This window comes from Bos grunniens, chromosome 10, assembly GCF_055505025.1.
Source record: "Bos grunniens cultivar Pamir isolate PY7600 chromosome 10, Bosgru_T2T1.0, whole genome shotgun sequence".
NCBI lineage: Eukaryota > Metazoa > Chordata > Mammalia > Artiodactyla > Bovidae > Bos > Bos grunniens.
Window position 1 is genome coordinate 74855133 of NC_141174.1, and position 22716 is coordinate 74877848.

Genomic DNA, 22716 nt, shown 5'->3' on the forward strand with positions numbered 1-22716 from the left:
CAAAAACCTGAAGTCTTAATACAATAGTTACTACATTAGTGCAAATTTTAAATTATTCATCTCTAGATGATCTATCATTTTACTCAGTTTAGTTCAATGAAGATCAAATACCAAAGAGACCACAACTACAATTACTGTTAAAACATGATCCCTGCAACCAAGGAGTGTCTGCTTTGTTCTCAATAAAGCAGTAATTGATTCACAAACATATGAGAAATAAAACACAGTCAAGGGCTGTGTGTGCTTAGTCGCTCAGTCGTGTCCGACTCTGCAACCCCATGGACTGTAGCCCACCAGGCTCCTCTGTCCGTGGGGATTCTTCAGGCAAGAATACTGGAGAGGGTTGCCATACCCTCCTCCAGGGGATCTTCCTAACCCAGGGATCAAACCCACACCTCCAGCATTGTAGGTGGATTCTCAAATGAGCCATCAGGGAAGCCCTGGGCAAGGGCAGCTGGGTGTAAATCCCAGCTCTGCCACTACTGGCTACAAGAGCTTAAGCCAGACAGTTAATCTATAAAAACAAGATTTTATACATAGAAAAGTTACATTGTTTTGTTGTTCTAGTTGCTAAGTTGTGTCCAACTCTTTGCCACCCCATGGACAGTAGGCTGCCAGGCTCCTCTGTTCATGGGATTTTCCAGGCAAGGATACTAGAGTGGGTTGCCATAAAGTGTGTGTATGCATATAATAAATTTGTTATAAAGTTGAGATGGTTGGATGGCATCACCCACTCGATGGACATGAGTTTGAGCCAGCTCTGGGAGTTGGTGATGGACAGGGAAGCCTGGCATGTTGCAGTACTTGGGGTCGCAAACAGTTCGACAGGACTGAGGGACTGAAGTGAATTCAAAGTTGTTTAAACTTCAAGTTGCTATAAAAAAGTTGTAATAAAGTTTAATATACATTATGTTATAGAGACAAAATGTGATATATACAGTGTGCACTGGACTGCTCAGGTTCATTTCCTGGTGAGTTAAGAATTTCTTCATACCTCTCAAATTTTACTCATCATCTACCTTAATCAAGGTTGAATATGCCAAACCTAATTTTAAGCTTTTTCATTTTCTTCCAATTCTCTTTCTGTACACAACTCCTTTCTTTAGGGACATTCTATTATGCCCTTAAGATATTATAACTACTTCAGCAATAGGAAATTCTAACCAAAAATAAATTTTCACTCTATGCACATGGGAATTCAAAATATAAAGACGGTTTTGTACTACAAATGTTAAAATAACAGCAGAATAGTTCATAAAGACAGTGATGTAACTCCTTTAGCTAAGATAGCAATATAGTAAAAGTCTGTCCCCAAATCATTCCCTGCTTCAAGCTGTAAGACATTTTCAAGTATGAATGTGTGAATACGCCCGATTATACTATTAAAATTGAGACCTGACTGCTGAAACATTTACAGATTGCAAGTTCAGACAGATGAAGACCATGACCTCTGATTCCTATACATATATAATAACAGAGAACTACGTTATTAAAAAAAAAAACAACGAACTATGCATCTGATCCTGGCCCCAAATAGTATAGAGTCCAGCCCGTCGGGGTCATTCTTTCATTCAATAAACATTTATTTTGAGACTACTGTGTGACACGCATTGCACAGGCTGTGAACAAACTGAGCCCCAAATCTCTTCTTTCTTACTAACATAAACATTTCTCTGCAAGGTCAGGCACCAGAAACCACGCCCTGGCTGCCCTGCCCATCACACTGACACCGTACCCGAACCCATCGCGCCCCCTAGACTTGCGGACCCACAGGCTCGACCGCCGGGTTCTTTAATAACTGGGCCAAGAGCCCTTAGGTAAACTGAAGAAGCCCTCCGCCCCGAACCTCCGGGTGCGCAGCGGAGAGGCCGGCAACAAGGAGCTCACCCCAGCCGCGCCACGTGCACAGCCCGGCGCGCGCCCCCGCCGCCCTCCGCTCGCCGCCCGCCCGGCGCAGGCGCCGTCACCGCCCAACTGGCGCGCGCCCCGGACGCCGCTCCCGGTTCTTAAGTCGCGGAGGGGGTCCCTCACCAGCCCCGGTCCCACGCAGCTGCGACCCCCACTAGACCCCTCCCGCCGTTGCCTCTTACCGGTTCGCTGGTCCTGGCGCCCCAGCCTCCCGGCTCCCGACGGCCGCCTCGCGGGGCGCCTCCTCCTCGGCCACCGCGGCCGCCCCGGAACCCCCGGCCGCGGCCTCGGCGGCCGCCTCCATCTCCACCGCCACCTCTCGCTACGGCGGTCCCGGCGCCCGCCCGCTCGCGGTCGCGATCGCCGCCCGGCCGGCCGCGGCCGGGTCGGCGTCCCCGGCCGCCCCGAGCTCCTCGCTCCGCCTGCATCTGGCTGCCGCCGGCGATGCTGAGCGCGCGGGAGCTGGCCGCCCGCAGAGACGCCCTTGCCCCACCGGAAACGGGCCCCACGGAGGAGCCGCGAGCGCCGGGCCTAGGTGTCAGCGAGCGCGGGGTGCGGGGCCGGGGATGGAAGCCGGCCGCGGCGGGGGCGGGGCTGCCCTGAGGCTTGGCAGGTGGGGCCGGAGCCGGGGCTCCGGGAGGGCCGAGGGTTTGTAGGAAAGGCCTGACCAGTGGGAGCTGCAGGTCAGGAGCAGGGGTGTTTCTGGGGGAGTGGCCGTGGTAAGTAAAAGGATGGGTTATAAAATAAACAGCTAATGTAATATGAATTCATTTTTTTATTAAAAGAATAAAATATTGATATGGTGTATTTGCATAGGGTCTTTAAAAGTATATATCAAAATATTAGTGTTACACCCCCCTCCCAAAGTCCAAGCTTCTACTTCTCACCTTAGGACACGCTAATAAATTGAGAGATGAGTTGTTGGGGCAAGGAATAGCCACTTGGTGGGAAAGCAGCAAACTGAGAAGATGATGGACTCCCACCGTCCAAAGACCTGTCTCGCCTGAGCTAGCGTTTTAGGCACCCCACTCCAGTACTCTTGCCTGGAAAATCCCATGGGCGGCGGAGCCTGGAAGGCTGCAGTCCATGGGGTTGCTAAGAGTCGGACACGGCTGAGCGACTTCACTTTCACTTTTCACTTTCATGCATTGGAGAAGGAAATGGCAACCCACTCCAGTACTCTTGCCTGGAGAATCCCAGGGATGGGGGAGCCTAGTTGGCTTCCATCTACGGGATCGCACAGAGTCGGTCACGACTGAAGCGACTTAGCAGCAGCAGCAGCATACTAAAAGGGGAGGGAGTAAACTCAAACATTTACTGATTCCAGTCGGCCTTAGGAGAGGACTGCTCAGGCGGGCCTGGTCAGGATGTTTCTTGTAAGCTACACAAAGGCGTTTAATGCTCTTTACCTGGGAGGCAGGTAATGAGATGGGGTACTATATACAATTGAAGCTTATAGGCAACAGCCCTTTAGTGATTAACTTGTAATAGAATAAAAATGTTCTTCCGTATTACACTAGTGGTTAGCTGTGCTGAGCCTTTCAGTGAGTTAATTTTTTTTTCCTTTTTTTTTTCTGTTTAGTCTCCTGACTTTCACGAATGAATATGTGTAATTATTAAAGTTATACTGAACTCTGAGTTCAGAAAGAGGTATGAAGAAGGTAAGGGAAGACCTTCAGGTGAGAGGCGGAGGCTGCAACAAGCCACTGGGAGTAGAGAGACAGGACCTCAAAAGAATTTTTGTAGAAGTGACTCCTTTAGCTCACACTTACTGAGTGCATGAGCGTTAAATTCTCTTATCAGCCCTATGTGGTAGGTACTACTGTCATCCTATTTTACAGATAAGGAAATATCCCTAGAGAAAGTAAACCACTTGTCTGATATGACACGACTATGGTAGTGGTGGAACGAACAACCTAACTCAGGCAAGCTCAGTCTGTTCATGTGTGTGTGTCAATGTCACTTATTTAGTAGAAAGTTTTGGGGACTCACCCATGTTTTGTGATTTAATATTTTGTTCCTTCTTCTTGCTAAGCGGTAGTCCATTTTATGGATCCACTCTTAACTAAGGAGGAAAAGGGCAATTGGTTATATGGATACATGGGAGCCATTTTTAACTTTCTATTACAGAAACCACATAAAAATAATACAGAGAAGGGTTTACAGCATCCCTCAAACAATCGGTGTGGCAAAACATGTTTTCTTCCCAATCCTTTCTTACCCTTTTTCACATTCATATACAGTTAACACTACTCATTGCTTCTAATTATCTACTCTGTGTTAGGCACAATGCTTGAAGATTTTTTTTTTTTTTTTTGAAGAAAAAAGCCACAGTCCTTGTTCTCCAGTGGCTCACTTCCCATAAGGAAGATAATAACTCTGTAGAGGGAGGACTGCACCATTGCACTGAGTACAGTGAGAGGTTCAAGGTGAAGGCCGGAAGGAAGAAAAGTTACACTGCCTAAATAAATGAGTTTTCCAGGGCTACCTGAGAAACAGACCCAGGAGCCAAGGCCTGATGGTTGAGCAGGAGTTTGCCTTGTTGATAAATGGAAATAGGGAACTACTGAAGGATTGTAAACTGGAGAGAAACACAATCTTAAAGTAATACAGAGCATAGTTCTAAGTATTGATACTTCCCATATAGCACTTCCTATAAACCTCACAGCAGCCTTATGAGGTACTACAGCATGCGTGCTATGTCGCTTTAGCTGGGTCTGACTCTTTGCGACCCTATGGACTGTAGCCCATCAGGCTCCTCTGTCCATGGGATTCTCCAGGCAAGAATACTGGAGTGGGTTGTCATGCCCTCTTCCAGGGATCTTCCCAACCCAGGGATTGAACCCACATCTCTTATGTCTCCTGCATAGGCAGGTGGGTTCTTTACCACCACCTGGCAAGCCCCATTAGGTACTACTTGTGTTATCCATGTTTAACAGATGAGGAATCTAACACAGAGATGTGAATTAACTTCCAAGATCACAGAGCTAATGGATTGATTCCACAGCTAGTAATGGAATGATTGGAACCCAGAGCTGTCTGACTTCAGACTATGCTGTTAACTAACCACTATGGCTCAAACGGTAAAAAATCCGTCTGCAATGCTGGAGACCCAGAGTTCAATCCCTGGGTTGGAAAGATCCCCTGAAGAAGGAAATGGCAACCCACTCCAGTATTCTTGCCTGGACAGTTCCATGGACAGAGGAGCCTGGTGGGCTACTGTCCATGGGATCACAAAGAGTCAGACACAACTGAGCTACTAACTTTCACTTTCATACTCAGAAAACCATTCTATACAGGACAATCAGAATTCTAGGCAGCCCTTAGGAAACAACTGGAAGAGTCCAAGTGACAGATAATTAGGGCCTAAATTAAGTTGAGAGCTAAGAAAGAAAGTAACCAGATAGATGGGAGAACTGATAGGCTTCTTGTCCATTTCTAAGTGGGAGGTCAGGGTAAGAAGTTAGGGGTGATACCTAGGTTTCCTGTTTGAGTGACCAGGGAGTTCATGATGCCATTAGTCAACAGAGGAAATATAGGGTTATGAGAGGAGATGTGTCAGGATAATATTATTTTTTAAACATTATACTCTGCATTTTTCTTTGTTACTTCTTTGTCTTAATAATATTTTTGTCAATAGACACTATTACTTCTCACCCAATACATCAATTTTTCTTTCTTTTCCCTCTCTACTCTTCTCTGGTCTTTCCCCTTTATCCCCACCCTATCCTATTTTTCTCTCTTTTTTTAACCTTGTCTTTATTTGTGAAATTAAGACTGTCAGCGGCACTCAGAATTAAGTTATTCATTCTTACGCTAAACTCTCAAATTCACACTCCCATCCCTAGAGAAACACCAAACAGGCAGATGGGAATAGTAGCAAGAATTTTATGCTTTTCTTTTCACCCCATAAAGGAACTAACAGAAGAATCCACTGGACAACCTGGGCTCTCATCCTCTGTGTGGCCAGGAGCTATAATGGTTTGGTACATTATCTTTTCCTAATTGTACAGAAAGTTGGCTGCTTGAAACCAGTTACAGTGGGAATTTTTTTTTAATTATTTATTTTTGGCTGTGCTGGGTTTTCGTCTGCTGTGTAGGCTTTTCTGTAGTTGCTACGAGCGGGGGCTCCTCTCTAGCTATGATACGCGGGCTTCTCACTATGGTGGATTCTCTTGTGGAGCTCAGGCTCTAGAGTTCAAGCTCAAGTAGTTGTGGCTCATGGGCTTACTTACTCCAGGGCATGTGGGATCTTCCAGGACAGGGATTGAACCCATGTCTCCTGCATTGGCAGGCAGGTTCTTTACCAGTGAGTCACTAGGGAAGCCCTACAGTGGGAATTTTTATACCACAGAAACTGGCAAAATTAGGACTTTTGAAAGTGGGAGTGGAAACAGATAGTTAAATATTTATCAGCATGCCACAGGCTCAGGCTCTCCCTAAGATGAAGAGCCACATAATTAATCTCACACCAGACAGCACAAATCGGGGCTTCTCAACTTTGGCACATTTAGGGCTGGATAATTTTGTGTGTGGTGGTGGCTTGTCCTGTGCATTGTAGAATTTCTAACAGCATCCCCAGCCTCTACCCACTAGGTGCTACCCACTGGCAACCCTCCCTCCCCCAACTTATGGCAACCAAAACTGTCTCCAGACATTTGTCCCATGGGACAAAATCACCCTGGTTGAGAATCGCTAGCACAAATTGATTTAACTATATGACTGTCATTCTAGACACCTCCAAAATTATGAGGTTGAAAAGATCAGTGGGTTTTACATTAAGCCAACCTCATTAGGACATGGAGAGACTTTATTTGTGGATAGTTAAGAGCTAACATTTATTTTGTCCCTGGCAAAACTCCAAACACTTTACACAGGCTAAATTTAATCTTCATTAATATTTCTATGAATAATAGAAATACTACTTTTCCTACTTTACAGATAAGAAAACTGAGTCACAAAGGAGTTCAATCATTTGCTCAAGCTAATGAGTGACAAAATTGAGATTCATACCTGATCAGTCTGGTTTCAGAATCTGTGTTCTTCAGTCTATACTTCAGATGCCATCAGAAGTGCAGAAACTACATTACTTTGCCCTCCCCATCTATCAGTTCAAGGGTCTTTTCAATTAAACCAAGAGTGTTTAGGATATGGAGAATTCAGGGGTCTCCTGCTAATACCTAATTAGAGGACACCACTAGTAGAAATTCTTTTAACCAGGATGTTGAGTGTATTCTCATCTGATTATGATCCCATCGAAAAAGTGTCTGTCACTTACTACATTGCATTAAAAAAAAAAATAGAGATCTTTTAGTTTTATAAATAACAAAGGGAAGAAGGGAAGGAGGATTTTCTGCTATTGCTTTGACTTGATAGTCCTGATTTTAAATATATGCCACTGCATGAATAAAAAATTCAGTTTTCCCTTAGGTAGTATTCATGAGATACAAAAGCAAAATCCTAAATCACACAGGTGAATCCTTAAGAAAATAAACCACTCTTTGGTATATTTTTACATATATATGACCTATGATGTCAATTCCTTAAGGCAAGAGTTCTCAAAATGAGGGCAAGCAGCATAGAGTCACCTGGGAACTTAGAAATGCAAATTTTGGACTTGCCTGGTGATCCAATGGTTAAGAATCTACCTGCCAATGCAGGGAACATGGGATCGATCCCTGCTCCAGGAAGATTCCACATGCCAAGGGGCAACTAAGCCCACACACCACAACTACTGAGCCTGTGCTCTAAAGCCCGAGAGCTGCAACCACTGAAGCCCGCACGCCCACAGTCTGTGCTCCACGACAAAGGAAGCCACTGCAATGAGAAGCCAGTGCTCCACAACTAGAAAGTAGCCCCGCTCACCACGGCCAGAGAAAGCCCACGCTGAGCAGTGAAGATCTAGCACAGCCAAAAAATGAAAAAGAAAAGAGAAATGCAAATTCTCAGGCTTTAGCCCAGAATCAGAAATGTGGGGATGCGGCCTAGCCGTCAAGGCTTTAACAAACCCCTCATCAGGTGACTGTGATGAATGCCCAAGTTTGAGAACCACTGTCTCAAGGTAGAATTGGGCATTTAAATATCACAAGAAAGCCTCCTAATTCCTAGTCCAAGACCATGGATTTCATAAGTGCTCATTGTCTAATGAAAGCACATATTATGATAGGATTTTTTAACATCCCTGTCCCCTTGCAAATATTGATATAACTTTTCTGGGGGAAAAAAAGCAGTTCCTGATTCTTCTCTCTGCAGGCAGGCAGATTTTCTACAGTTTAGTTGACTTCTGATGCATAGTCCATGAACAATGCAAACTGGAAAACACTGATAAGATCTCTCAAAAAGAAGGCCTTTTATTTACTTTGTGTTTTGAACAGCAGCATCCACTATTGAGGGTTGCCCTCAGGCTGCAGGGGAAGGGAGTCTGGCAGGAGCCAGCCTTTCAGGCCAGGATCCAGCGTATAACCCAGTGAAGATGAAGGCAAGCGAACTCTCTGTCAGCTCACAATGTTGCTTTGGCTTTGAATGGAATTGGGGGTAAAGAACTCCCCAAAATCAACAGAACAAACTCTCAACACACAGAATTCATAACCTGATCCCTTCTCCTCTCTCCCTCCATCCTCATTCCCAGCTGCTGTTCTTGCTTTCTATATCACAGAGAAATAGAAGCAATCAGAAAAGACTTTCCACCACTGCCATCTCCACAAATCCCTACCTCCTCTCCTGTTCTCTAAATGGGCCTCAGCTCCAGTGCAAGGCCAATTCCTCTACTATTGTACTGGCTGCTCTCCCTGCTCACCTACTGGAGGACATCTCTCCAGCAACATCGGATAGTTGCTAACTGATAAAACAGTTACTCACAGTAGGCTGCAAAAATGCTATATTTCCACCATTCTTAAAAAAATAAAAAAACAACTCTTGTCCCTGCATTCTAGTCCAGCTTCTGCCCCAGTTCTCTACTCCTTTCTAAAGCAAAGCTCCTCAGAAGAGTCATCTACAGCTCTCTTATTTCTTCTCCCATTCAGCCTCTAATTCACTACACAAGGCTCTCATGCCCACCACTTGACCAACGTGATTTGATCTCCATGTAACTAGATCCAGTAGGTTTCAGCCTTAATCTTTCTTTTTTTTTAATTTATTTTTTTTATTGAAGGATAATTGCTTTACAGAATTTTCTTGTTTTCTGTCAAACCTCAACATGAATCAGCCATAGATATACATATATCCCTTCCCTTTTGAAAATCTTTCTTGATTTATCAGTTTCATTTGATGCAGTTGATCACTCTGACTCCTTGAAACATTCTCTTGCTGCTTCCAGAACACACCAGGATGGGGAATTCAAAGATGCATATATAAGGCACATCTCGAAGCCTGTTAAGAAGACTTGGACAGTACAGTCAGAGCGTCTGAACTTCCAGTTCAGTTCAGTTCAGTCGCTCAGTCGTGTCAGACTATTTGTGACACCATGAATCGCAGCACGCCAGGCCTCCCTGTCCATCACCAACTCCCGGAGTTCACCCAGACACATCCATCGAGTTAGTGATGCCATCCAGCCATCTCATCCTCTGTCGTCCCCTTCTCCTCCCGCCCCCAATCCCTCCCAGCATCAGAGTCTTTTCCAATGAGTCAACTCCTCGCATGAGGTGGCCAAAGAATTGGAGTTTCAGCTTTAGCATCATTCCCTCCAAAGAAATCCCAGGGCTGATCTCCTTCAGAATGGACTGGTTGGATCTCCTTGCAGTCCAAGGGACTCTCAAGAGTCTTCTCCAACACCACAGTTCAAAAGCATCAATTCTTTGGTGCTCAGCCTTCTTCACAGTCCAACTCTCACATCCATACATGACCACTGGAGAAATCATAGCCTTGACTAGACGGACCTTTGTTGGCAAAGTAGTGTCTCTGCTTTTGAATATGCTATCTAAGTTGGTCATAACTTTCCTTCCAAGGATAAGCGTCTTTTAATTTCATGGCTGCAATCACCATCTGCAGTGATTTTGGAGCCCAAAAAAAGAAAGTCTGACACTGTTTCCCCATCTATTTCCCATGAGGTGGTGGGACCAGATGCCATGATCTTCGTTTTCTGAATGTTGAGCTTTAAGCCAACTTTTTCACTCTCCACTCTCACTTTCATCAAGAGGCTTTTGAGTTCCTCTTCACTTTCTGCCATACGGGTAGTGTCATCTGCATATCTGAGGTTATTGATATTTCTCCTGGCAATCTTGATTCCAGCTTGTGCTTCTTCCAGCCCAGTGTTTCTCATGATGAACTCTGCATATAAGTTAAATAAGCAGGGTGACAATATACAGCCTTGACATACTCCTTTTCCTATTTGGAACCAGTCTGTTGTTCCATGTCCAGTTCTAACTGTTGCTTCCTGACCTGCATACAGATTTCTCAAGAGGCAGGTCAGGTGGTCTGGTATTCCCATCTCTTCAGAATTTTCCACAGTTTATTGTGATCCACACAGTCAAAGGCTTTGGCATAGTCAATAAAGCAGAAATAGATGTTTTTCTGGAACTCTCTTGCTTTGTACATGATCCAGCGGATGTTGGCAATTTGATCTCTGTTTCCTCTGCCTTTTCTAAAACCAGCTTGAACATCATGAAGTTCACGGTTCACATTTTGCTGAAGCCTGGCTTGGAGAATTTTGAGCATTACTGTACTAGCCTGTGAGATGAGTGCAATTGTGCGGTAGTTTGAGCATTCTTTGACATTGCCTTTCTTTGGGATTGGAAAGAAAACTGACCTTTTCCAGTCTTGTGGCCACTGCTGAGTTTTCCACATTTGCTGGCATATTGAGTGCAGCACTTTCACAGCATCATCTTTCAGGATTTGAAATAGCTCAACTGGAATTCCATCACCTCCACTAGCTTTGTTCGTAGTGATGCTTTCTAAGGCCTACTTGACTTCACATTACAGGATGTCTGGCTCTAGGTCAGTGATCATACCATCGTGATTATCTGGGTCGTGAAGATCTTTTTTGTACAGTTCTTCTGTGTATTCTTGCCACCTCTTCTTGGTATCTTCTACTTCTGTTAGGTCCATACCATTTCTGTCCTTTATCGAGCCCATCTTTGCATGAAATGTTCCCTTGGTATCTCTAATTTTCTTGAAGAGATCCCTAATCTTTCCCATTCTGTTGTTTTTCTCTCTTTCTTTGCATTGATTGCTGAGGAAGGCTTTCCTATCTCTTCTTGTTACTCTTTGGAACTCTGCATTCAGATATTTATATCTTTCCTTTTCTCCTTTGCTTTTCGCTTCTCTTCTTTTCACAGCTATTTGTAAGGCCTCCCCAGACAGCCATTTTGCTTTTTTGCATTTCTTTTCCATGGGGATGGTCTTGATCCCTGTCTCCTGAACAATGTCACAAACCTCATTCCATAATTCATCAGGCACTCTATCTATCAGATCTAGGCCCTTAAATCTATTTCTCACTTCCACTGTATAATCATAAGGGATTTGATTTAGGTCGTACCTAAATGGTCTAGTGGTATTCCCTCCTTTCTTCAATTTAAGTCTGAATTTGGCAATAAGGAGTTCATGATCTGAGCCACAGTCAGCTCCTGGTCTTGTTTTTGTTGACTGTATAGAGCTTCTCTATCTTTGGCTGCAAAGAATATAATCAATCTGATATCAGTGTTGACCATCTGGTGATGTCCATGTGTAGGGTCTTCTCTTGTGTTGTTGGAAGAGGGTGTTTGCTATGACCAGTGCATTTTCTTGGCAAAACTCTATTAGTCTTTGCCCTGCTTCATTCCATATTCCAAGGCCAAATTTGCCTGTTACTCCAGGTGTTTCTTGACTTCCTACTTTTGCATTCCAGTCCCTTATAATGAAAAGGACATCTTTTTTGGGTGTTAGTTCTAAAAGGTCTCATAGGTCTTCATAGAACTGTTCAACTTCAGCTTCTTCAGCGTTACTGGTTGGGACATAGACTTGGGTTACTGTGATATTGAAGGGTTTGCCTTGGAAATGAACAGAAGTCATTCTATCATTTTTGAGATTGCATCCAAGTACTGCATTTCGGACTCTTTTGTTGACCAAGATGGCTACTCCATTTCTTCTGAGGGATTCCTGCCCGCAGTAGTAGATATAATGGTCATCTGAGTTAAATTCACCCATTCCAGTCCATTTTAGTTCACTGATTCCTAGAATGTCGACATTCACTCTTGCCATCTTTTGTTTGACCACTTCCAATTTGCCTTGATTCAGGGACCTGACATTCCAGGTTCCTGTGCAATATTGCTCTTTACAGCATCGGACCTTGTTTCTATCACCAGTCACATCCACAGCTGGGTATAGTGGCAGTACTGCCCAGACTTGCCCATGTCCTGGCACACATAAAAAGATAACACCTGCCCAGTACTGTGGGATGAGACAAGACTGATCTCAACAGAAGGCAACCCACCTAGGCAACTCCAAGCCCTGAGGGTCACAGCACATGCATTGAAGGACTCCAGTTTATGTCTTCATGTAAAGCAATCCCACCTCTGTTTTCCAGATACAATGAAAATACAATCATTTGAAGACCTCGGTAATAGACTTTTCTGTTGCATAACTATAAAGGCTCGACAATTCTTATGTCCTCTTTTTCTTAGAATTGTAAAAGTTTAACTCCTTCAGTTCAAGAACTATTGTAGAGCTCTTATATACCCCATGGCTTGTAGCCCAGTGGTAAACACAGAACATGTTTTTTAAAACATATCAGATTAAAATTCTGCTTCAGATATTATTGCTTCAGCAACACTAAGAGTTTTTTTTTTTTTTAATGAAAACAGATTTATTTAGAGAGATACACATTCCACAGGCAGAATGCGGTCTGTCTCAGAAGGCAAGAGTGGCCAACAAACCCTTTCTTAATCACTGTACACTTTTGGACAGCATTCTATTCTATCAAGAGTTGGATAGAACTTACCTGACAGAAGAAACCAAAACGACAAGGCCAGAACCTCCCTTAGTCACGCATGTCGTCATTGGAAATTGGAAGCTCTTTCTGATATCTAACTTGATGGCAGGTATCATGTATTTACACTTACTTTCTATGATTTATCTTTGAAAAGGAGGGAGGGGGAAGCAGCATCTGAATACTCTATACAACAGCATGAACTGGTGATGGTGTGTCCTGACATCACTGGACTGTAGATGCTACTGAAGTTTTCCACTGTGGTTGTTATAGAAATAGTGAGGAGTGGTTCAGGCGTAAAGCTTCTCAGAGAAGAGGTACTTCAGAAAAGCAAAGCCCCAGAAGTCATCAAGGCTACTCCACAAGGAGAGAAATTCATTCGGTACAGTGTTACCTTTTTTGTTTTTATGCTGTCCTACTTCATTTGTTGACAACAAAGAAGCAAGAAGCAATCTACCAAGGTCAGGAACAAGAACACTTTTATTTCTCCGAGATTCTTGTTTTCTGTTCAGTAGTGGTAAATAAACCAGGGATGATTATCTGCTCTCTGTTGATTCAGGCACCCTAGAAATAAACATACTCTCAACACTATGGTGAAAAATGGTAACTTTTAAACTTTGAATAAATAAGAAGGCTTCCACAGTGGCTCAGAGGTAAAGAATTCATGTGCAATGCAAGAGACTCAGGTTCAATCCCTGGGTCAGGAAGGTCCCCAGGAGGAGGAAATGGCAATCCACTCCAGAACTCTTAACAGAAAAATCCCACAGACAGAGGAGCCTGGTGGGCTACAGTCCACGGGGTCACAAAGAGTAGGACATGACCCAGAGACTGAGCACACACGCAACTCAACCAAATAACTCAGAAGAAATCTCAACCCCACTATAAACACACACACACACACACACACACACACAAATTTAAGATTCACCCCTCCATAAATATAATTTTTCAGTCAAAAACCTTTCAATGATTCAAAAAGCTTATTGTAGAATACTATGATGCCTTAAAGTCGGTTTTCACCCTCAACTATCATCCAGCTATTGTAACAAAAAGAAATCAATCTTTCAGTCATGGAACGTACTTCATGTCCCAAATGACCTTGTTTGTGGAAAGATCTGTACATTCCCAGCAGCTTAGGAATTGGGGTGGGCATGGGGGGAATCATTCTCCCAAAAGTGAAGCAGTGGGAAAAAATGAAAGAATAGAGAGAACTAAAGGTGGAGAGGAAATATGTGTTAATTTCAAACAGGAGCAGTAAAAATAACTCGGAAGGCAGAGGGGGGATCTGAATTGTTACTGGACATTTCAGTTGGAAAATTCCAATTTCAGCAGCACATTGTAAGCTATGGTTCCCCTTTTCTAGGAAGTTCAGAAATTAACCTCAGCCTTGCTATGTACAGTTCCTAGATCAGCAGCATTAAGAGGTTTCTAGAAATGTGGAATTGCAAGCTCCACCCTTCTTCAATTTAACAAGACCCCTCTCCCCAGGTAATTCATGAGCATTTTGAGAAGCACTGATTCTGTTCTGGTCCTGGGGATCTTTCAGATCGAATGTGCTCACCTTGAATGGCACGGATCTAGAGAGGGCACTGGCTTTCCACCCTGGCTCCACATGAGACTCACCCGAGTAATTTCACAGCAACATGGACCCATGTCTCTTCACATATTTAGATTTTGAGTTAACAGGTCTGGGGGGGAACCCCAGACATTAGTATTTTTAAAAAGCTCCTAGATTATCCTAGTACATGGCTTAGGGTAAGATCCACTTACCTAGACTAACTCTTCATTTTGTAATAATTAAAACCCCAAACTGCCACTAGAAAAGGACCTGGTGGTAGCCCTACATAATCTGATTTGGGAGTCCTCAAAACAACCTGTAAGGTGGATACAGCAGATATTGTTGTACTCTTTTACAAATATTATTATGTCTGTTTAATAGAAAAGAGCTGCTTTCACTATATTATAGAGCAGTTAAATAACTATTTCCCTGACTGAAAATAGAGGAAAGTTAAGGTCGAAAATTAATACAACATCCAGTGTTTTCCATTGTGAGTCTATAAGAAAAGCCTGAACTCACTTAAAAGAATAAACCACCAGTGCCAACCTCTTAATTTTATATGTAAGGAAACGGGCCCAGAGATTTGTCTCAAATCACAAGATTTTAGCTGAAATGAGAACTCAGATCTCCACCCTCCTAGTTCAGTATGTTTCCCACTACACTGCATTTCCCAAGTGTGATCCATCTTGTGGGATTACACAAGATACTAACTGCTGTTCCACTGAAAAATGTTAGATATGCTAAGTCACCTCTGGGTTAAAACAAATTCAGGAGTGTCTTGACCTCAGGACCTCTCAGCCTTCACTGGGCTCCTGTGTCTTCTGAGTCTCTGAGAGCTTTTAGATGGCATTTCCACAACTTACCAGACTATGGAAATACTTTTTTCAATCAAGAATCTTAAGGTAGTCTTATTCCAATGAGCAGACTTTGAGGAGGACTGTAGGCTACTTCGGAGAAGGCAACGGCAACCCACTCCAGTACTCTTGCTTGGGAAATCCCATGGATGGAGGAGCCTGGTAGGCTACAGTCCATGGGGTCGTGATGAGTTGGACATGACTGAGAGACTTCACCTTCACTTTTCACTTTCATGCACTGGAGAAGGAAATGGCAACCCATTCCAGTATTCTTGCCTGGAGAATCCCAGGGACGGGAGCCTGGTGGGCTGCCGTCTATGGGGTCACACAGAGTTGGACACGACTGACATGACTTAGCAGCAGCAGCAGCAGCAGCAGTAGGCTACTTGGCTGGAGTGGTTGGAAACAATTTGTTCTGCCCCCAGAGGTAGGGCACCAACTCTAGTAACCGAAGGGGAGAATATCATCAATACCATGAAGCATCTGAAATGGCTGGCTCAAGGTTGCAGAAATATGGCCTCATCATTTTATTCCACCTTATCCCTTAATGGACCATGCCTCAGACCCATACTCACAGTAGGAAGAGTCATTTTTGACGTCCTTCTTGCCGGATTGCTACCTTGTAATGAGCATTTTCCTATGTCAGTCTCTATGCAAAGCACCTAACCTGGATTATTTTGTTTAATCTTTAAAACAATCCTATGAGGTAAGGACTCTTAGTGTTGCTGTTTAATTGCTAAGCTGTGTATGACTCTCTTGCGACCTCATGGACTACAGCCCCACCAGATTCCCATGTCCATGGGATTTCCCAGGCAAGAATAATGAAATTGGTTGCCATTTCCTTCTTCAGAGGATCTTCCCCACCCAGGGATCAAACCCACGTTTCCTGCATTGGTAAGAAGACTTTTTACCATTAAGCCACCTGGGAAGCCCTAAGGGTCACTATTTTTTTCCATTTATCAAAGTGCTTACTCCATTTATCTGTGGGGGGGGGGGGGGGGACGGGTGAGGGCGCGGGGAACTTTTTGAGGAATTTTTAAGAACCAAGGGAGCTAACAAGTCTGAAATGTGCAGTGCAGGCCAGTAGGCTGGAAATCCAGCAGGAGTTAATGCTGTAGAATTGACTCTGAAGGCAATCTGGAAGCAGAATTCTTTCTTCTCAGCCTTTTCCCTTAAAGATTTCAACTGACTGGAATCATCCAGTCATCAGTTATGGAGGACAATCTGCTTTACTTGAAATCTACTGATTCAGCATGAAAACACAAAAGACCCTGAATAGTCAAAGCAATCCTGAGAAAGAAAAATGAAGCTTGAGGAATCAGGCTCCCTGACTTCACACTCTACTACAAAGCTACAGAAATCAAGACAGTATGGTACTGGCACAAAAATGGAAATACAGATCAATGGAACAGCATAGAAAGCTCAGAGATAAACCCATGCAGCTATGGTCACCTAATCTATGACGAAGGAAGCAAATAACACATATAATAAAGAAAAGACTGTCTCTTTAATAACTGGTACTGGGAAAACTGGACAGCTACATATAAAAGAATTAAATTAGAACACTCTCTAAGACCATACACAAAAATAAACACAAAATGGATAAATGGATTAAAAACCTAAATATAAGATCAGACACTATAAAACTCTTAGAGGAATACATAGAACACTCTTCGACATAAATCACAGCAAGATCTTTTATGATCCACCTCCTAGAGTAATGAAAATAAAAACAAAAAATAAATGGGACCTAATTAAACTTAAAAGCTTTTGCACAGCAAAGGAAACCTTAAATAAAACAAAGAAGACAACCTTTAGAATGGGAGAAAAGCTGTCAAAATACATGCTGTTAGCATTGATTACCCTGGCAAGATAACATTAGAAGAAACTTTTGCTTTCCAAGTTATACATTTTTACATTGCTTGAACTTTTACAAGGAACGTATTACTTTATAATCAGAAAAAAAAAGATAATTTAAAACAATTTGTGACATTGCAAACAGCTCCAAAATGGAAGAGGGGGGATCATCATCTTTAGCCACTGAGGCAACTTTTGAACCTTTTAGATGAAAACTGGGTATACATGGGGAGTTTGTGCATTAAATCAGGGAGAAGTGGTGTAATACAGCCTTGGTTAACAACAGTGAATAATGTTTAATAACTGAATTTATAATTAAACTCAATGTTTAATAATTGGACTTATAAAGTAGATACAACCTGTCTTTTTCCCAAGTGCATGAAAAAATAGGTACCTTACCACCAGAGCTTAGAAAAACAGAGGGTCTTCCCTCAAAAAAGTAAGGCCATAGTCTAAGGTAACTTAACATCACCCGTTTTCCCCTCTTTACTGCCTTCTAACAATTCAATTCCTTTTTGTTCCCATTCTGATTGCCCTTGTCATCTTACTGTTTTTTTAAATTGCCAGTTGGAACCACAAGAGGGCCTCATGTACAAGAAAGGCTCTCAGGCATTGGTAATTATAAAAAGCAAAGGGAGGAGACACCTATAAAAAGTGTCATTAAAATTTTAGAGATTTCAGCATCTTGCTGTCAATAGGTGTGGGACCACATTTAATGTCCTGTTGGAAATTATAAACAATGAGTGGAAAAGAAATTCATGCTGGTGAGTGGAACTAATGAATTTCCCTCTCTTCTAGATGCTGACCAGAAGAGGTGAGATAGAAAAGAGAACTGTCTAGAACCTAAGACTTCTGATGTAGACTCTTGTACCAGGATGGAAGGGGAACCTTACCACAATGCATCTACCGTCAACAGCACCCCAGTGAGCCACCAGCCTTTGGAACGCCATGGGCTGTGGGAGGTCATCACCATTGCAGCTGTCACGGCCGTGGTGAGTCTGATCACCATCGTGGGCAATGTCTTCGTCATGATCTCCTTCAAGGTCAACAGCCAGCTGAAGACAGTTAACAACTATTACCTGCTCAGCTTAGCCTGTGCAGATCTCATCATTGGGATCTTCTCCATGAACCTGTACACTACGTACATCCTCATGGGACGGTGGGCTCTCGGGAGTCTGGCTTGTGACCTTTGGCTTGCACTGGACTATGTGGCCAGCAATGCTTCTGTCATGAACCTTCTGGTGATTAGTTTTGACCGTTATTTTTCGATCACAAGGCCCCTCACGTACCGGGCCAAGCGTACCCCAAAGAGGGCTGGCATCATGATTGGCTTGGCCTGGCTGATCTCTTTCATCCTCTGGGCACCCGCGATCCTCTGCTGGCAGTACTTGGTTGGGGAGCGGACGGTACCTCCAGATGAGTGCCAGATCCAGTTCCTCTCTGAGCCCACCATCACTTTCGGCACTGCCATTGCCGCCTTCTACATCCCTGTTTCTGTCATGACGATCCTCTACTGCCGCATCTACCGGGAAACGGAGAAGCGAACCAAGGACCTGGCTGACCTCCAGGGCTCAGACTCCGTGGCTGAAGCTGAGAAGAGAAAGTCAGCCCACCAGGCTCTGCTCAGGTCCTGCTTCAGCTGCCCCTGGCCCACCCTGGCCCAGAGGGAAAGGAACCAGGCCTCCTGGTCATCCTCCCGCAGGAGCACCTCCATCACTGGGAAGCCATCCCAAGCCACCGGCCCAAGCACCGAGTGGGCCAAAGCCGAACAGCTAACCACCTGCAGCAGCTACCCCTCCTCAGAAGACGAGGACAAGCCCACCACTGATCCTGTCTTTCAAGTGGTTTACAAGAGTCAGGCCAAGGAAAGCCCAAGGGAAGAGTTAAGTGCTGAAGAGACCAAGCAGACTTTTGTGAATGCTCAAAGTGAAAAAAATGACTATGACACCCCAAAATACTTCCTGTCTCCAGCTTCTGCTCATGGGCCCAAGAGTCAGAAGTGGGTGGCCTACAAGTTCCGACTGGTGGTAAAAGCTGAGGGGACCCATGACACCAACAACGGATGCCGCAAGGTAAAAATCATGCCGTGTTCCTTCCCAGTGTCCAAGGACCCCTCAACAAAAGGCCTCGATCCCAACCTCAGCCATCAGATGACCAAACGAAAGAGGATGGTTCTCGTCAAAGAGAGGAAAGCCGCCCAGACCCTGAGTGCAATTCTCCTGGCTTTCATCATCACTTGGACTCCTTACAACATCATGGTCCTGGTTTCTACCTTCTGCGACAAGTGTGTCCCAGTCACCCTGTGGCACCTGGGCTACTGGTTATGCTATGTCAATAGCACTGTCAACCCCATTTGCTATGCCCTCTGCAACAGAACCTTCAGGAAGACCTTTAAGATGCTGCTGTTCTGCCGATGGAAAAAGAAAAAAGTGGAAGAGAAGTTGTACTGGCAGGGGAACAGTAAGCTCCCCTGAAAAGTAACAACTCCCCTCAAAGAATAACCACGATCGAGGATGGGCAAGCTGATTCTGGTTTACTTTCCAAAAAGACATCTGTCCTTTTGAGTCCCTGAGAACTTTGTAAAGGATCAAGGTCTACTGTCAGAAGGAAGGAGTCACAGCTGCCACAATCGCTGCCATACTGAATGATCCTTGTATGACCAGGACAAGAGTGTCTGATGCCACTGGAGCTTGCCACTGAAGTAGACAGACAAACTCATGCCCCTTCCAGGAGGAGGCACCCTGGGTCCCAGTGACCCATGGCCGAGGGAGCTCCTGTCTAACCTTCTGCAGGGACAGCGAGAATGGAAACCTAGTCACAGAGTTCGTGCAGGACGTTTGTGTCTATGCAGTTGTCTCATCTCAGCGGAAACTGGGAGGATGAAGTCAGTGTCACCTGTTGACAAGAGCGCTATTCAGCTGGTTTCTAGGACTCTATTCCTTTTTAAACTGTTCCGTATTTATTATGCTGCTATTATGTGTTCTGTACCGTGGTGTGTCTTCCTGTTCCTACATCTGAGCGAAGCTCTTGCTCCTCCCTTTCACAACTGATGCCACTTCCTGGTACCCACGGAGGCCAGGCTGGTCCCCACAGAACCACCCTTCCCCTCAGAGTCTCGGGTCTGGAAGGACACTGGAACCCCATCACACCCAGTCCTACAGAGCGGCCTCTATTCTGCTAATAAAGATCACCAGGTCTATACAGTCAATTATTTTGCTTTTACCAATTGGAAGTTTTTCCTTTTACACAAACAAATACTATCTATTCTACTTTGTGCCCTTTTGAACCCATTTACTGAGGCTCCTCCTTAGGAAGATTCATTGTGTGAAAGCCCTTTACTGGGTAAAGACCTTCTCCAGTCTATTTAATCACGGTTCTCAAAATGGTTTTCAGAAACCTTACATTCTCATTTCTTCACAAGGCAAACCTGAGGCAAAATGCGCAAAACAAATTTGGTTTTGCTCCATGCTTTTGAACTTCTTCCAGTCCTTTTGGGCAGGCCCTCAATCAGACCCCCCAATTCACACCCAGGCACAAGCAGGTCATTGTGATGCTTCCAGTCAGAAGTGCTATCTAGAGAGACAGTAGGGGAAAGGCTGTTTAAAAAAAAAAATAGATCTTTCAAATCATGGCTCAAAAATGACTGACTTATTCATTCATCTCTAGATTTCCCCAAACAAGAAGCCCATAAAAATACAGTTGGGCTCCAGTAAAGCTGGCTATACCCACTCCAGTGTTCTTGCCTGGAGAATCCCAGCGATGGGGGAGCCTGGTGGCTGCCATCTACGGGGTCACACAGAGTTGGACACGACTGAAGTGACTTAGCATAGCATAGCAAAGCTGGCTATGGTCATTAAAAATGAGCATGTTTTCTTTATAAGCAATAATGTAGGCCACAATAATATATAAAAATAAAGTTATCAACTTAGGGAATTCCCTGACGGTCTAATGGTTAGGGCTCCACACTTGCACTGCAGGGTGCACAGGTTCGACCCCTGGTCAGGGAACTAACATTCCGCATGCCATGCAATGTGGCCCAAAAGGAAAAAAATTGATCAACACACATATAAGTATCAGGATTATCAAAAGAAAATTTTTAATTGAAATCTGTATATAAATAAACCAAATATAAGAGTTTCCTTTGATAATTCTGAAAATTAACTAACATGCAAAAAATTAAAACAATACAATAGGGCATAAAATTAACGGTCCACAAAGAAAGCAGCAATATAGCACCCAGCAAGGACTTTAAAGTTGAAGCACTTCTGTCAGACGGAAGCTCATACTTAACCTGTCGACTATAGCCGCAGTCATATGTAAAAATCACTGGACTTCTTTTCACCTAATGTGGGCCAGTTCTTTTTCAGCCTCCTTTGCTAAGGGGATGTAAAAATAGCAGGCTTCGTCGTCCTGGGAATTTGGTAAGTGGATATAGGAGAGCTTCGAGGGAGTCCCAAGAAGGCTTCACGGAAGTGGAAACCCAGGCCTCTCCAGCCCTGTAGGAACTTAAGGCTGAGATGGAACATCTTAGAAGCAGTGTAGCTGCTGAGTCTTTATGAAGGGCAGGTTGATGCCTGCCAAGAATTTGATAGAGAATATTAATGAACTGGCTCAGTTCTCCAAGACAGAGGCTCCCAGGTCTACAGGATGCCAACAGGGTGTGCAAACCTGTTCCACCAGCTCTAGATAAAAGTTGATTATTTTAGTTTAAGGCTTTGACTCCGGACAAAAGTGAAAATTCCTCCAAGAGGTTAGTGCTCTGAGCTCATTCACTGTTCACGGTAGAGAGAGAGATTAAGCTAATTCCAACAAAAGGACGCAGAACAGAGGGGGAGGGTTGCTGGGGGCACATCTTTCTCACTCCACAATTGCCTAGAACTTAGGACTTTTGGGAAATTAATTGAGAGGCCTAGGTCTCCTTCATCATAGCTTTGGGAGGCAGCCAGTTATGCAGACTACCTATGTCCCTTAACAAAAACAAAAAGGATGCCTTAAACTACTAGGGGAAGCAAGACTTCTTTAGAATAGGGCCTCTGGTGGGGTCCTCAGAATGAACAGCTCCAACTGTAAACTACAGGGACCTGACTGGTGGATGGGTGGGGTGTGGGCCAGCTTTGAATTTTAGGCCTTCTTATGTCCCATCTCCAAAGCTCTGTCTGTGGTAACTTATGTGCAGCCTTGATTAGTTGCCTATTGGATGCTGCCATGTTGCTAATATTGTGGTTTGCTTCTCCTTGGTGTGAATTTGATGGCTTATCAAGGAATCTGTTTTCAGTACAGTTTTTGGTTAAAGCATTTTGTCCATAATCCTGGCTTCTGCTTTGTTGCTTTGGTGAATGTCCTTTGAGGGTGAGGCTGATGTTTGGCTCTGTCATTGTGAAATCTGTACCTAATCTCCAGCTAGGAAAATACCATTGTCTCCTGTAAATACTGGAATTACAGCAAAGGATGTGGGAACTGGGCTGCTTTCCTGTATTGTACTAGCATTATTCTGGATATTAAAGAAATGTAACCACACAGTAGTCCAAGGCTAAGTGTTAAATAAGAAAATGGTCTCAGTGAGCTTGCTAGATCCACCTACGTTAAAAATTACACATACACTCACGTGGCCTGGCCTTTTAAAAGCAGAGGGATTGATA

At 44.0% G+C, this 22716-nt stretch overlaps 2 protein-coding genes across 2 annotated transcripts in view; one reads left to right on the forward strand and one right to left on the reverse strand.

The window, feature by feature from the left end:
* The window catches only part of AVEN (apoptosis and caspase activation inhibitor), a 192208-nt gene extending 189701 nt beyond the window's left edge, over positions 1–2507 (reverse strand). The window contains exon 1 of the mRNA XM_086322078.1: positions 2091–2507. Coding sequence (XP_086178204.1) covers positions 2091–2336 — 246 coding nt within the window. The 5' untranslated portion in view covers positions 2337–2507. The remainder of the gene's footprint in view (positions 1–2090) is intronic.
* A 13432-nt stretch (positions 2508–15939) lies between these two features.
* On the forward strand, positions 15940–20570 carry CHRM5 (cholinergic receptor muscarinic 5). The gene has a single exon (XM_086322071.1). It carries the CDS (start codon positions 17953–17955, stop codon positions 19549–19551), a length of 1599 nt encoding a protein of 532 aa, XP_086178197.1. The 5' UTR covers positions 15940–17952; the 3' UTR covers positions 19552–20570.
* Positions 20571–22716: the final 2146 nt, after the last annotated feature.